General features: G+C 37.4%; 1 protein-coding gene across 1 annotated transcript in view; it reads right to left on the reverse strand.

Moving 5' to 3' along the window:
- UTP20 (UTP20 small subunit processome component) overlaps positions 1–12235 on the reverse strand; it is a 92280-nt gene that overhangs the window by 34964 nt on the left and 45081 nt on the right. Inside the window, exons 27-33 of the mRNA XM_019952567.3 lie at positions 11315–11523; positions 6757–6900; positions 6089–6168; positions 2990–3207; positions 2334–2478; positions 1029–1116; positions 14–157 (exon numbers count right to left, since the gene is read on the reverse strand). Of these exons, the coding sequence (XP_019808126.2) occupies positions 14–157; positions 1029–1116; positions 2334–2478; positions 2990–3207; positions 6089–6168; positions 6757–6900; positions 11315–11523 (1028 nt within the window). The remainder of the gene's footprint in view (positions 1–13; positions 158–1028; positions 1117–2333; positions 2479–2989; positions 3208–6088; positions 6169–6756; positions 6901–11314; positions 11524–12235) is intronic.

The following is a 12235-nucleotide window of genomic DNA, read 5'->3' on the forward strand; positions in this document are numbered from 1 at the left end:
GAATATTACAGACCTGGAAAACTGTACAAAGCAACTGTCTTGACAACTTGTTCTTAATAACTGAGAAGAGTTTTGCTAGAGGCTTGAGGAAGCTCGTAGGCTCCAGACAATGTTTCAACAGGTTTTGTACTGTCACCAGAATATCAACCTCTGTATCCTTAAGAAAAAATATTGAGAGAAATCATATTTCAGTAATTTATAAAACTGGTCAAATTGGCTTTAATATATTATAGCACAGAAAACAAATAAGTATAAATAAGAAGTAAAAGTAGTAGTACTTAGAAAAGTTATTTCATAGTCTTTTAAAAGTTCTTAGCATTTTAACTTAACCAAAAACCTATAATAGTGTCCATTAACAGTTTCTTCCTTTAATTCTAATAGGAAATATGCATGGTTTTGAAAAATAATTTCTTCTATTTTCTAGCTAAAGAGCCAAGAAAAATGAACTTGCTGAGGAAAAATACACACTTCTGGTCGTTCACAAATCTGTGGTCTTCTAAACTGAATTACTATAGAGTAGGAGTCATTCAGTACAACTCCTAAGGCCTTATAAATGAGTGTGCAAAATGGGAAGACTCTTTTCATCAAGACTGAACTATGGTTTGAAAATCACATCAGAAACTCTAAACTATGCCTGAATATTAAAACAGTGACTTTTCATTCAGTTTGCCACTGTCACCATATTTAAGATCAATGCGTGTCTCAGGTTGCAGATTTGTTATTGATCAAAGTCAGAGAGGGGAAAAAATCCTGAAATGGATTAGAAGCTAAACAAAGGAAAATAAAGGGTTTGAGACTTTTACTGTAATGGTAGATGATGAGGTCTCCACCTTCTCGCCTGCCCCCATTCCTCTTTCTGTCCCCAGTTTTCTCCTCTGTTTTCAATTTTATGTTTTTGTATGAAGTCTTTTCACAAATACTCTGGGATAAATACATCACAGAATCTAACCAATAAAATTATTGTTTACAAATAAACCTAAAAATAAAGTGCCACTTCAAAGACAAATAAATGTGCTGTGAATTCATGCCTGAGCAATATTGCCACGGTGGAGGAAAGGCAGGAGCAGTGTAATGAGCAGAGAACTTTGTTCTTTTTCTTTCATAAACTTGCTGATCCTGGAGAAGGAAAAAAAAATGGAATATGTAAGGAAGATATATAAGTTAAGAGTATTTCTCCAAGTTAAACTTTTCGTAAAAAAAATTCAGTGATGAAAGACCCAGGTGGCTTTTAAGTATGTGTGTATATGTAAAAAGCTTAACTCAGTTATTTAGCAGTGCCCACTCTTATTTCCCTCCAACTTCAGGTTGGTGGCTACTATTCTATTGCTTTTGTAATATCTGATTGTGTAGGTGGGTTATAGTAAACTCCAATCCTATAATTAGTAATTGATAATTACTTATTTCGCAAAGAAACAACATTTTAAGTGCTAAGACTTGTTTTAGGTTTTATATACATTTCCATATAACTCCCAAAACAGCCCTATAATGTAGGCATTATTAACCCCACTTTGCCCAGAGAAAACTGTGGCTCAGAGAAGTTGATGTCACAGAGCAGGTCTTTCAAACCTAGTCTTTCTGGTGCCTAATCACTCATCATCTTCTCACTATCACGTAGCCTATGATAAAATTTAGTAAGTATATTTCCCATGGTTTCCCATTCTGCAAAACTTAGAAATACACTAGTATAAATAAAACATTTAAAAGAAGTTCCTGGAAGATTCTAATATATCATTTTTTTATTGTTGCTGAAAGTAACAGAAAAAATAAACTTTCAACAACTAAGTCCTGTAACAATTTAGATTTTAAGATAGAATCATTTTGTGCACTCAGATTCACTAACCAGGCACTTTATAGAAATCACAATTGTATATTACCAGGTCTAGCAGTATAGAGAGAATCTTTAACGAGAATCTTTAAAAACCCTTGCAAGATCTTCTTGACTCTTAAAAGAACAAATACAGCAACCTGCTCTTTTAAATTATTTTTATCAATCACACTTAAAAAAAAAAACACAACTATGTGATCTCACATAACTCGAAATTTTAATTGAACAAAATACGTAAAGGCTAATAATAAACAGGCAAATCTATTAGTCTACCTTAGAATTTTGAAAAGTCTGTTATCTTTTATAATTAAATAAAGGCAGATGTCATAAAAGGTTTATTCCAGCAGAGGAGAATTCTACATTAACTTAAAAATGGAGGACATTTAAAATACTGAAAACTTTTTTAGCTTATTACCTTGTTAAAACAAATGAAAAACCAAGCATAATTAAAAAAAATTAAAACTACAGGTGGTAATGTTATCTTTTAAGGATCAAATGTATCACTTACTTTGAAAGAATGCCCAGTTCCTTACTGACTTGTGCTCTATTCTTCTTCTTTTTCACCTTTTCTGCACTTATTGTGGTTTTGCTGAGATACTGGAGAATTGCAGGTACACGAGGTAGAATTAATCGTCCTCCTATCGTGATAGACTCTGAAACAGTGATAAATGTACTGATTTTAATTAACTATGCTCTTAAACGCTAACTGTACAATATCTTCCTAATGACAGAAAAGGAAAGCACTCAATTACCATGAAAATTTAATATATTTCAACTCTAAATATTAAATAACTTTCTTCTTAGTCAAAACATCTATATCAGTAGCTAAATTAAAATTTTATATGAGACCCTTGAGGATTTAAACCATTTTGGGTAGTAGTAAGAGAACTGTTAGGATAATTTGGTAAGAATTCAGAGACATGACAGTGGAAATCATCTGATAATGTCCTGAAGGATAGTTGAGCTTTCTGGAGCGTAAATAATCCGAATTTCTACCTACTGCAAAGAAAATTCAGCTTATATAAATTGGTATTAATTCCTAGAGAAAAGAAACTCTCTTAATAGAGTAAGTTATAAAAAGAGATTCTATCAACTTTTCCATTCTGAGGGCACAAATGATACCTCAGAAGTATAAGAATTGTTTGCTCTGTACAGCTTACACACCATCTGCACTTTCTGTGTATACACATCCTGTCACAGGTAAGCTCAAAACTGTTTCTGTGGGTTCAAAATCTGGAAGGCTAAGAAGGTCATCGGCTATTTCCATCACAATACTAGCTGTGGCTTCAGAGAGGTTCTTTGCTGAGAGAATCGCAAAAACATTGGTCAGGATATCACATTCCGGGTGCCCAGGTTTCTGTTTAGCCAGGAAAGGGAAATATCTGCAAGAAAAAACACTAAAATAGTCATCTTCTTTTTCAATATGTTTATTTCTAAAAACACGTTCCATATGAATTTTCATAGAGTTTAATGAATATATATGTGTATGTGTGCATATGAATGTTAATAAGATTACTCAGAAGGGAAATTACTTTAAAATCTAAAATTTGATGGATAATAATTCCAGGCACCATACAACGATTATATTATCTACGCACTTTATGTATATTTCTCATTTAACCCTCACAACATCTCTATGTTAAGGTGGTATCCTTATCTCCACATTACAGATGAAGAAATTGAGAACTGTCTAAAGCTAATGAGCTAATAAGTCATAGACCTGAGCTGTGAACTGCAGTCTAAGCCCTAGTTCTAAAAGCAATGTATTAAAGACAGGCTATTTTTCAATTATAAGCCTTCTAGAATATGAATGTTTATATGCTCACATAAAAACCATGTACTACAACGTGAAAATTAGGAGTACAGACCACAGACGAAACAAATATTTGCTGAATTAGGATATGCAACATTCAGATTAGGATAATTTGTCAAGGGAGGGAGATGAATCCATCCCTGGTAATGAAAGACTCACACAAATGATACCCAAAAAGGTAGAGAACACAAAAGCTTTCCAGCCACGGGCAAACTAGCAATTGTTTTACAGCCAGAGATGCAATCCCAACAATCAGTAGGAAGGCCAAACTGAAAAAATTCAAATAGTTTGGCTTTACCAATTCATCATCACTGGAAAAAGAGCTCAAGCACTTTAACACACTTAGTCCTGACAGACTGAAAGAAAAGTTCTAAGAGGTTGTACTCATACATCTTTGTCCAACAGATACTGGGGATAGTACGTGCAGGCACCAAGCAAGATACTTTACATATTGTATCTCCATTGTCAACGAGAGAGAACTTGTAGAAGAGAATGAGGTGGCATCCAATGATGTGATCTATACCTGAGTAAGGACCCAACTAATACCTAAACCAAGTCACTACTGTAAAGTCTTCTTGGATGAAAGTCCTTCATGGCTTATCTGTATAACAATGACACAATTATAAAATATTTCTCAAGTATGCCTATGAAGTGCTGCTTATAAATGTCCAATGAAAAAACAAGATATGAAATTGCTTTCTCAAATTGGGAAATAAATGAAAAGAGCCTTTATGACAGTAAACATAAAACAGGCTTTCCTGAGGAAGCCAATGGCAAGGTATTGTTTTTGAAGACTATTTAATGACATGGGGAAACGTTCGTGACATAATTTACATGAAAAAAACAAAATCAAAAGCTAGCTATAAGGTATGATCCCAATTTTGTAAAAACTGATGCCAAGATTTTAACATCACTGAATCAATAATAAACACATTTTCTTTTATTCTATCTTTTATTCTTCAAAATAGACCAGGGCAAATTAAGTCTGTTTCCATTACTGAGATAAACAAAATAGGTTTCTCACATCCCCACTTTACTGAAAGTTCCCACATTCTTCAGCAAATATTCATTTGGTCTGTAACACAGCATCTCTGAACCATCAGTAGATGAAGGTTCTGTAAATGGCTCATAATGTCCACAAAAGGATACTGATTTGTGACCATTAGCACTGTATGCATATTTAGATGGAGTTTTACAAAGAACAGAAGACAATGACCTAAAAAATCCAAAAAGCTTGTGAAATTTTTAAGTGGGAACCGGGAAAATGACAGAATGTGAATTACAAATCAGCTTTTATTTTTAAGCAAACATGCAAAATTGTAATATTTGGGTGATGATATAACTACCTAGTGTGTTTCACATCTGTTTTTCCCTTTGCCAGGTCAAATCAAACTGCTGATACAATCACTACACATTGGAAGAACAGCCATATCAATCCCAATACTACTAATTTTCTTCTTTTTTAAAAAATTTATTTAGTTTTGGCTGCGCTGGGTCTTTGTTGCTGTGTGCAGGCTTTCTCTAGTTGCGGCGAGCGGGGGCTACTCTTCATTGCGGTGTGCGGGCTTCTCATTGTGGTGACTTCTGTTGTTGAGGAGCATGGGCTCTAGGCACACGGGCTTCAGTAGCTGCAGCGCGTGGGCTCAGTAGTTGTGGCTCACGGGCTCTAGGGCACAGGCTCAGTAGTTGTGGAGCATGGGCCCAGTTGCTCTGTGGCATGTGGGATCTTCCAGGACCAGAGATCGAACCCATGTCCCCTGCTTTGGCAGGTGGATTCTTAACCACTGCACCACCAGGGAAGCCCCCCAATACTACTGATTTTCAATTTTCAATTCTTTTTTTTTTTGGCCATGCCACACAGCTTGAGGGATATTAGTTCCCCAACCAGGGATGGAAACTGGGCCCGCTGTAGTGGAAGCACAGAGTCCTAATCACTGGACCGCCAGGGAAATCCCTAATTTTCAAGTTTTAATGAAATTGTAAAAATAGCTAAAAATGTGTAAGTCTTGATATAATATACACTCTACAATTTTAATTTATATTAAATTGCAAAATGTTGCTTTATCTATTTTTTCCTTTTTTTATTGTTATAAGTAATTCAAACACTCCAAAGATATATCATGAAAAGTCTCCCTTCCCCACTCCAGCTCACCAAACCTCCACTTGCTACGGTGACATTGTTTCTCATGTAGCCTTGATCCATTTTCTATTTCATTTTGTATTTATACACACATACATACACATATAAAAGCATTTTTCCTGGAACACACTACACCTATTATTTAGCAACTTGTATTTTTCTTCAAACTATGTATTTTGAGATTCAACTGCCTTATTCTTTTTAACTGCACTGAAAGTAGGTCACTGTGTGGAAAGAGCATAAATTACATTACTAGTTCCCTTGACCAGTTAGTCTAAAACAAAGGCAAAAAAAAAAAAAAAGATTATACCTTGCATTTCTGCACCAGATACTAATTAGCTTCAGCAGAGGAGTAGGAGAATACTGACTCTCAGATCCAAGCCTGCTGATCTAGGACACAAAATAAAAACAGAATACAAAATAAGAACATACACAGAATTGTAGGAAAAACCAAACAACTGAAAAGCAGAACAAGAACAGAAATCACACCAGAGAAAAAAAGAGCCAAGAGATAAACATTTAAAGGACAAACTGAGTAGTGAGAAATCTTTCCTAAAATCAAGTCTCTCCTAGTCTTAGCTATAACTACATCAGTTATCATCACCAAGTGGGGACAACCAGAGAAATCAAACAAGGAAATAAGAAAAAACCCTGTGTATTTTCCCTCATGCTTGTCAAAACCCAGAGGCATACTATGTGAGGTGCTACAAAAGTTAGGTTACATTTGCTTGAGACAACAGTCGTATTCAAATTAGCCTTAAGTATGAACGCTATGGTATTGGAGAAACTAGCTCTGGAGCTTTAGGTGGTAGTGGAGGCAAAGAAAAGTGTTCTAAAACTTGCAGAAGCAAAGAAAGGCTTGATGTGAAAGAAAAGACCCGGATTAGCATTCGTGGCTGGGTGCAGACTGTGCTGGTGAAGCAGTATTAAAGGAAAAAGCAGAAGGTATCCAGGCAGAACAGAGAAATCAAGCTTTACCTGGGGCCAAACTGCACCATGAAATACAGCATCAATTTCTTCTGTTCTGAACTGATAGGACTCCCAATCCAAAAAGATATCAGTTACCATTTTGATTCCAAGACGTCTTAAATTTTTCAGTGGGTTAATAAACCTCAGCTGTATCTGTAAAATAAAGATCTTCTATTAAAAAGATATCGCTTTTATTCTTGACTCCTCAGGGCGGCACTCCTGCTCAGGTGGTGAAGAATCAAGCTGGGATCCTGTTACGAAGCTCTGATCCACGTGGAAACGCCAACTGAGTAAGTCATATTGCTTTTCTTATTGAACAAGAGGGGAAAGCATACTTAAGAAAACCAAGTGGTGAGATGTGTTCTATTATCAGGCCCAGTAAAATCACACTGTGTCCTTAGGGAAAAACAAAGTCTCAGTGGGAACAGCTGTTTTGTATTCTACATTGTTTTACTTTTCTGAAACTGTACACTTTAAATTCAAGAGACTATGAACAAGGATGCCATTGCTTTGCTATGCAAAAGTCTGAGGAATCATGATAGTTCACATACCCATCAAGTTTCTAACATTCACTTTTAGCTAATTATCTCATTATACAAGTTACAAAGAGAGGAGACGACAGGCAAGCATAAGAAGGTGACACAATTACAAGTCATTCTGTTCTGCTTCAATTCTACTGGCAATATTTTCATTATCTGCTAGATCATGTTTGGTGAAAAATAGAAACTATTATGGATATTTGAAAAAGCATGGTATCATGATCCCCCGGAGTAGTAAGAAACTAACCTTGGCAAACATGACACCAAATCAGACCCCGCCCTTTCCCCTATTCCCATCCAATCAAGTAGGATCTGCATGTACTCTTCTCTTCTGTAATCAGCTGCCCTGACATCCCAGTAACTGTTGAGTAAACTGGAGAAAAATCCTGAAAATGAGCAACTGGCGGCTTTAATTCCTAGAGGAACAGTCCATGTGACTGAGTTTATGGACATTCACGAAGTACCTCATTGCTTAAATGTACAAAAACAAAACAAAACAAAAACAAACCCAAACCATAAGGACCCTCAAGAACCCTCAAGACACCTATTTCAGTGTCAGTCAATGCCCTGGAGGATCTGAAAGATACAAAAAAGTAAATGTGTAACTTAGCTCAAACACACAAATGTAGAACTTTAACTCACTTGAGCATATTACCGTGCAATAATCCATTACAGAACCTCAAGGAATTCCTTGGACTTGTCCAAGAATTAAAAAAAAAAAAAAAGAAAAGAACAGAAAAGAAAGCTCTACGTGTCTGGAAGGCTAGCACCTCACTGTCTAATGAACTGTGAAATTACATAAATGATCCTTTGAGTTACTGATTGTTGACTCAGGAGAAAGACTGCATTCCTGAGTAACGTCTTCTAAGTTAACCAGAAAGTCAGAGGACTTACAGAGGGTTTATACAAACTGTAACGTTTCATGACTTAACATAGCCATGTATAGGTAGTCACTATCCCTCACTATAAGGTAAAAACTAAAATTCTCACACAATTCTCCCTATGGCCCTGAAGCTCTCATGTAACACAGACAAAAAAACTTCTAAGACCCCTTTTCAGCTTCCACTCCTGGCCCTACACAGCCTCTTTCCACCAAGCAAAGCGATAAGTTTTGGAACATCAAACTGACCTTATCATTCCCTTGCTTTCAAACCTCTCAGAGGTTTCCAAGTACACTTCAGAGTAAATCCAGCTCCTCGTCATAGCCTACGAGCCCCTACCCACCTCCTGACCTCATCTTACACATCTCGCTCCTTGTGCTCTAGCCACCTCAGCCTCCTGTCTCTTCTCAGGATGTGTCAAGAATGTTCCACCTCAGGACTCTGTACTACTAGTCATTTTCTCTGCCTGAAATGTTCTTCCATTGTCTGGGGAGGTATCAGCTCAAATATCACCTCTTTAGAGGTGGCCCTGAACACCCTAGTAAGAGCAGCACCCATCCACCTCCAGATGGGTCACTTCCTACCACATTCCCTCATTTTAAATCCTTTACAGCTTCATGTCTTTTCCTAACATGCTCATGCTTTCCTCTACTTCTGTGAATATATGGAGTGTATTTCTAACAGCTGTTTTAATGTCCTTGTCTGATTCTACTACCTGTGTCATTTCTGGGTCTGCTTCTATCCATTGGTTTTTCTCTTCATTATGGGCAAAATCTTCCTTTCTTTGCATGCCTGGTAATACCTGACTAGATGTCAGACACTGTGAGTTCTAGTTTCATTTAAATCACCTAAAAGTTTCTGAACAGGGATGCAGTTAATTTATTAGGAAAATGTTTGATCATCTTAAGCTTTGTTAGTGGTGTCATAGCAGCCTTTATGCTTGGGCTAATCTGGCTCCACTACTGAGGCAATCCCCTTCCAAGGACTCTCCCTGATGCCCCAGGTCTCATGAGGTTTCTGCTCTGGCTTTTGGGAACACGAGCTGTTCCCAGCCCTGTGTTAAGTCAGAGGACTGTTCTGCCTGCTCCTTTCGCGTGGTTTTACTGCTTCTAGTCAAGATGAAGTGACAGGGACCAGATTTTGTCCTCCCCTCTCAAGACACTAAAAAGCTGAATAGAATATGTGAAACAATGATTTCTGGACACTGGACAGCAGGCAACAGAGGACAGTAATCGCTGAAAGAGGGGAAACAGATGAGATGAGTCCTACACAGTCCCCGGCTTCCTGCCTGCAGAGTTTCAGGCCTTAGTGTGGAAAGGAAGAGCCCAGGGAGAATCCAACAATCTTCTTAAAATGAGGAGACAGTTGTGTGACTTGGGGAGGCCAAGGTGGCTAGAAGTCACAGAGCAGAGTACTGGAGAAGAGACAGCGACACAGAGAAGGATTTTAAGAGGTCTGCAGAGGAGCCTCCTGAGTTTATTTTCCTCTTAGAACTTACCATCTGGCATTATTCTGATTATCTTTGTATTTATCTATAATCTTCTCCCCAAGATACGGAGTCCTTACCATCTCGTTCTCCACCTACAACAATGTCTGGGAGATAGTAGGTGTGAAATAAGTATTTACTGTATAATTAAATGGACAGGAACTTCTGTTTGCTGCTTCATCCCAAGGCTTAGTACAGTGCCTGACAAACAGTAGGGGCTCATTTAACATTTGTTGAAGGAATGAATGAAAGAATGATGAAAATAAAATAGTGCCTACCAAAATGGAAGGTATATTCTAAGTCTGTAGATCTTGTTAACCAGAGAATATCATTTCATTACTAAAGCAGATTTATATCCATGCATAGCCTGAAAAAGCAGTGTAGAACTTTGGCTGTCAATTTTTAATGATGTATTTGAGAGGCAGTTCATCAGGCATATCCCTAAAACAAATGAGATGAATTTTAGCCAATTAAAACTGTGCCTATTTGTCATTAACTGAGAATCGACAGCAGACATCTGAGTCTGGGTTTTCACTTCAAGTCCCATTTTCTCCAACAAGCCTTCAGTCAGTCCATAAAAACATTAAGTTTCCCTAAACTCCAATGTGTATACTTATGTCCACATACAACAAAACATAAATATATTGTCTTGAATATAATTCAGAAAACATTTCCTAAGCACCAACTCATGAAGCCTCCTGGCAGTTAGCTAGCTGACTTGTCTTGCCTGATCTTGCTACTTACCTTTATTTAAAACATTGCACTTACAATAGGCAAGCATTTACCTTTAAAAGAGGTCTGGGAAACTCTGTCTCAAAATAACAAAGACAGTGCTAACAGTATTCTATTCATTCTCCAACCACTTTGAATTAAATGAGAGTTAGAAGATGTCCTACACTTTTAGGTTCCTGAAATTAAGATCTAAGACACATCAGCTCAACTACCTCTGACTTTGTTCTGAGATGTATACAGAACTAACTCCCTCCCTACCATTTCACCTCCTTTTAAAATAGATGCTTGCTATAATCTGCATTTTCTAGCTATTCATAAATATTTATAACAGTGAAGATTCCCATTATAGGGAAGGCCATTTTAAAGAGATGCTTGGGCTTCCCTGGTGGTGCAGTGGTTAAGAATCCGCCTGCCAATGCAGGGGACACGGGCTCGAGCCCTGGTCTGGGAAGATCCCACATGCCGCAGAACAACTAAGCCTGTGAGCCACAACTACTGAGCCTGCGCTCTAGAGCTCGTGAGGCACAACTACTGAGCCTGCACTCTAGAGCCCACGAGTCACAACTACTGAGCCCACGCGTCGCAACTACTGAAGCCCGCGCGTCTAGAGCCTGTGCTCCGCAACAAGAGAAACCACTGCAGTGAGAAGCCCACGCACTGCAATGAAGAGTAGCTCCCTCTCGCCGCAACTGGAGAAAGCCCACGCGCAGCAACGAGGACCCAACACAGCCAAAAATAAATAAATACAGAAATTAAATTAAATTTAAAAAAAGAAAGAAAAATACTTAAAAAATAAATAAATAAAGAGATACTTTACATAAGAAAGAATTAACCTAGAAGGATGTTAGATATTCAGGCCCCAACCAATTTCCCAAGTAAGACACAGACTTTTACCCAAGAAGAAAGCGTGTAAAGTGAATCTCTCTCACCTTTTCTCGTTGATCAAGGATGTGGGATACAGTTGCGGTCATGCAGAGCAGTATCTGCAAAATCTTTGGTAAGTATGCACTGATCAGATGACTAATGTTCTTTAATACTATCTCAAGGCTATTTAAGATACCGTGCTGACGACCCAAAGGAAGAACTTTAGACAAATCCAAATCTTCTACTGCTTGAATGACAGCAGAATGGCACTCTCCTAGTGAAACAGAGAGGAGCAGAGACAGCATGTGAAGGGAAATATTAGTTTGTTACTATTTATAATTATAGCTTCCTTTCACTTTCCCTCAATAATACAGCATTTTTTACTGTTATAATGATTTACAGATGATAATGTACTTTATTTGTATTTTTTCTCCTTTTGATTCTTACCCAACATTCAATGAGCTAGATGTGACAGCTTTTACTGCTATCATTTTATAGATGAGGAAACTGAGGAGTAAAGGAAAGTAAGAAACTTGTGACAGAACTAAGCCTCTAAGCCCAATTCTCACCCTATTTATACTATTCCTCAAAACCTAAGGAATTCCGTTTTATTCCATCTATCAACTTTCCACACACTTTCTCCCTCTCAGCTTTCATGGACTATGCTATCTTCAGCAGTTTCAAGGAAAATGTCTTGTTACATTATAAGCTCCTTTAAGGCTGAGAATCAAGTGTTTTATTTCTCTTGCAGCCCCTGATAAATAGCCAATTGTCCTTTATAACAATGGTCCTTTATAAACAGGTACCATACTGATTTCATAATTTACTTAAAAGACTTGAATTGTTATTGCTTGAGCTTTACTTCAAACCAACTGGTATGAGATCATGAGCTTACTGATTCATACACCAAAACAGTCTATCCATAAGGGTATCATTAATAGCTACCCTCTTACAACAGAGGCTATTAACACTGAACAAAAACTCTT

The sequence above is a fragment of the Tursiops truncatus genome, chromosome 11 (genome assembly GCF_011762595.2).
Source record: "Tursiops truncatus isolate mTurTru1 chromosome 11, mTurTru1.mat.Y, whole genome shotgun sequence".
Taxonomy (NCBI): Eukaryota; Metazoa; Chordata; class Mammalia; order Artiodactyla; family Delphinidae; genus Tursiops; species Tursiops truncatus.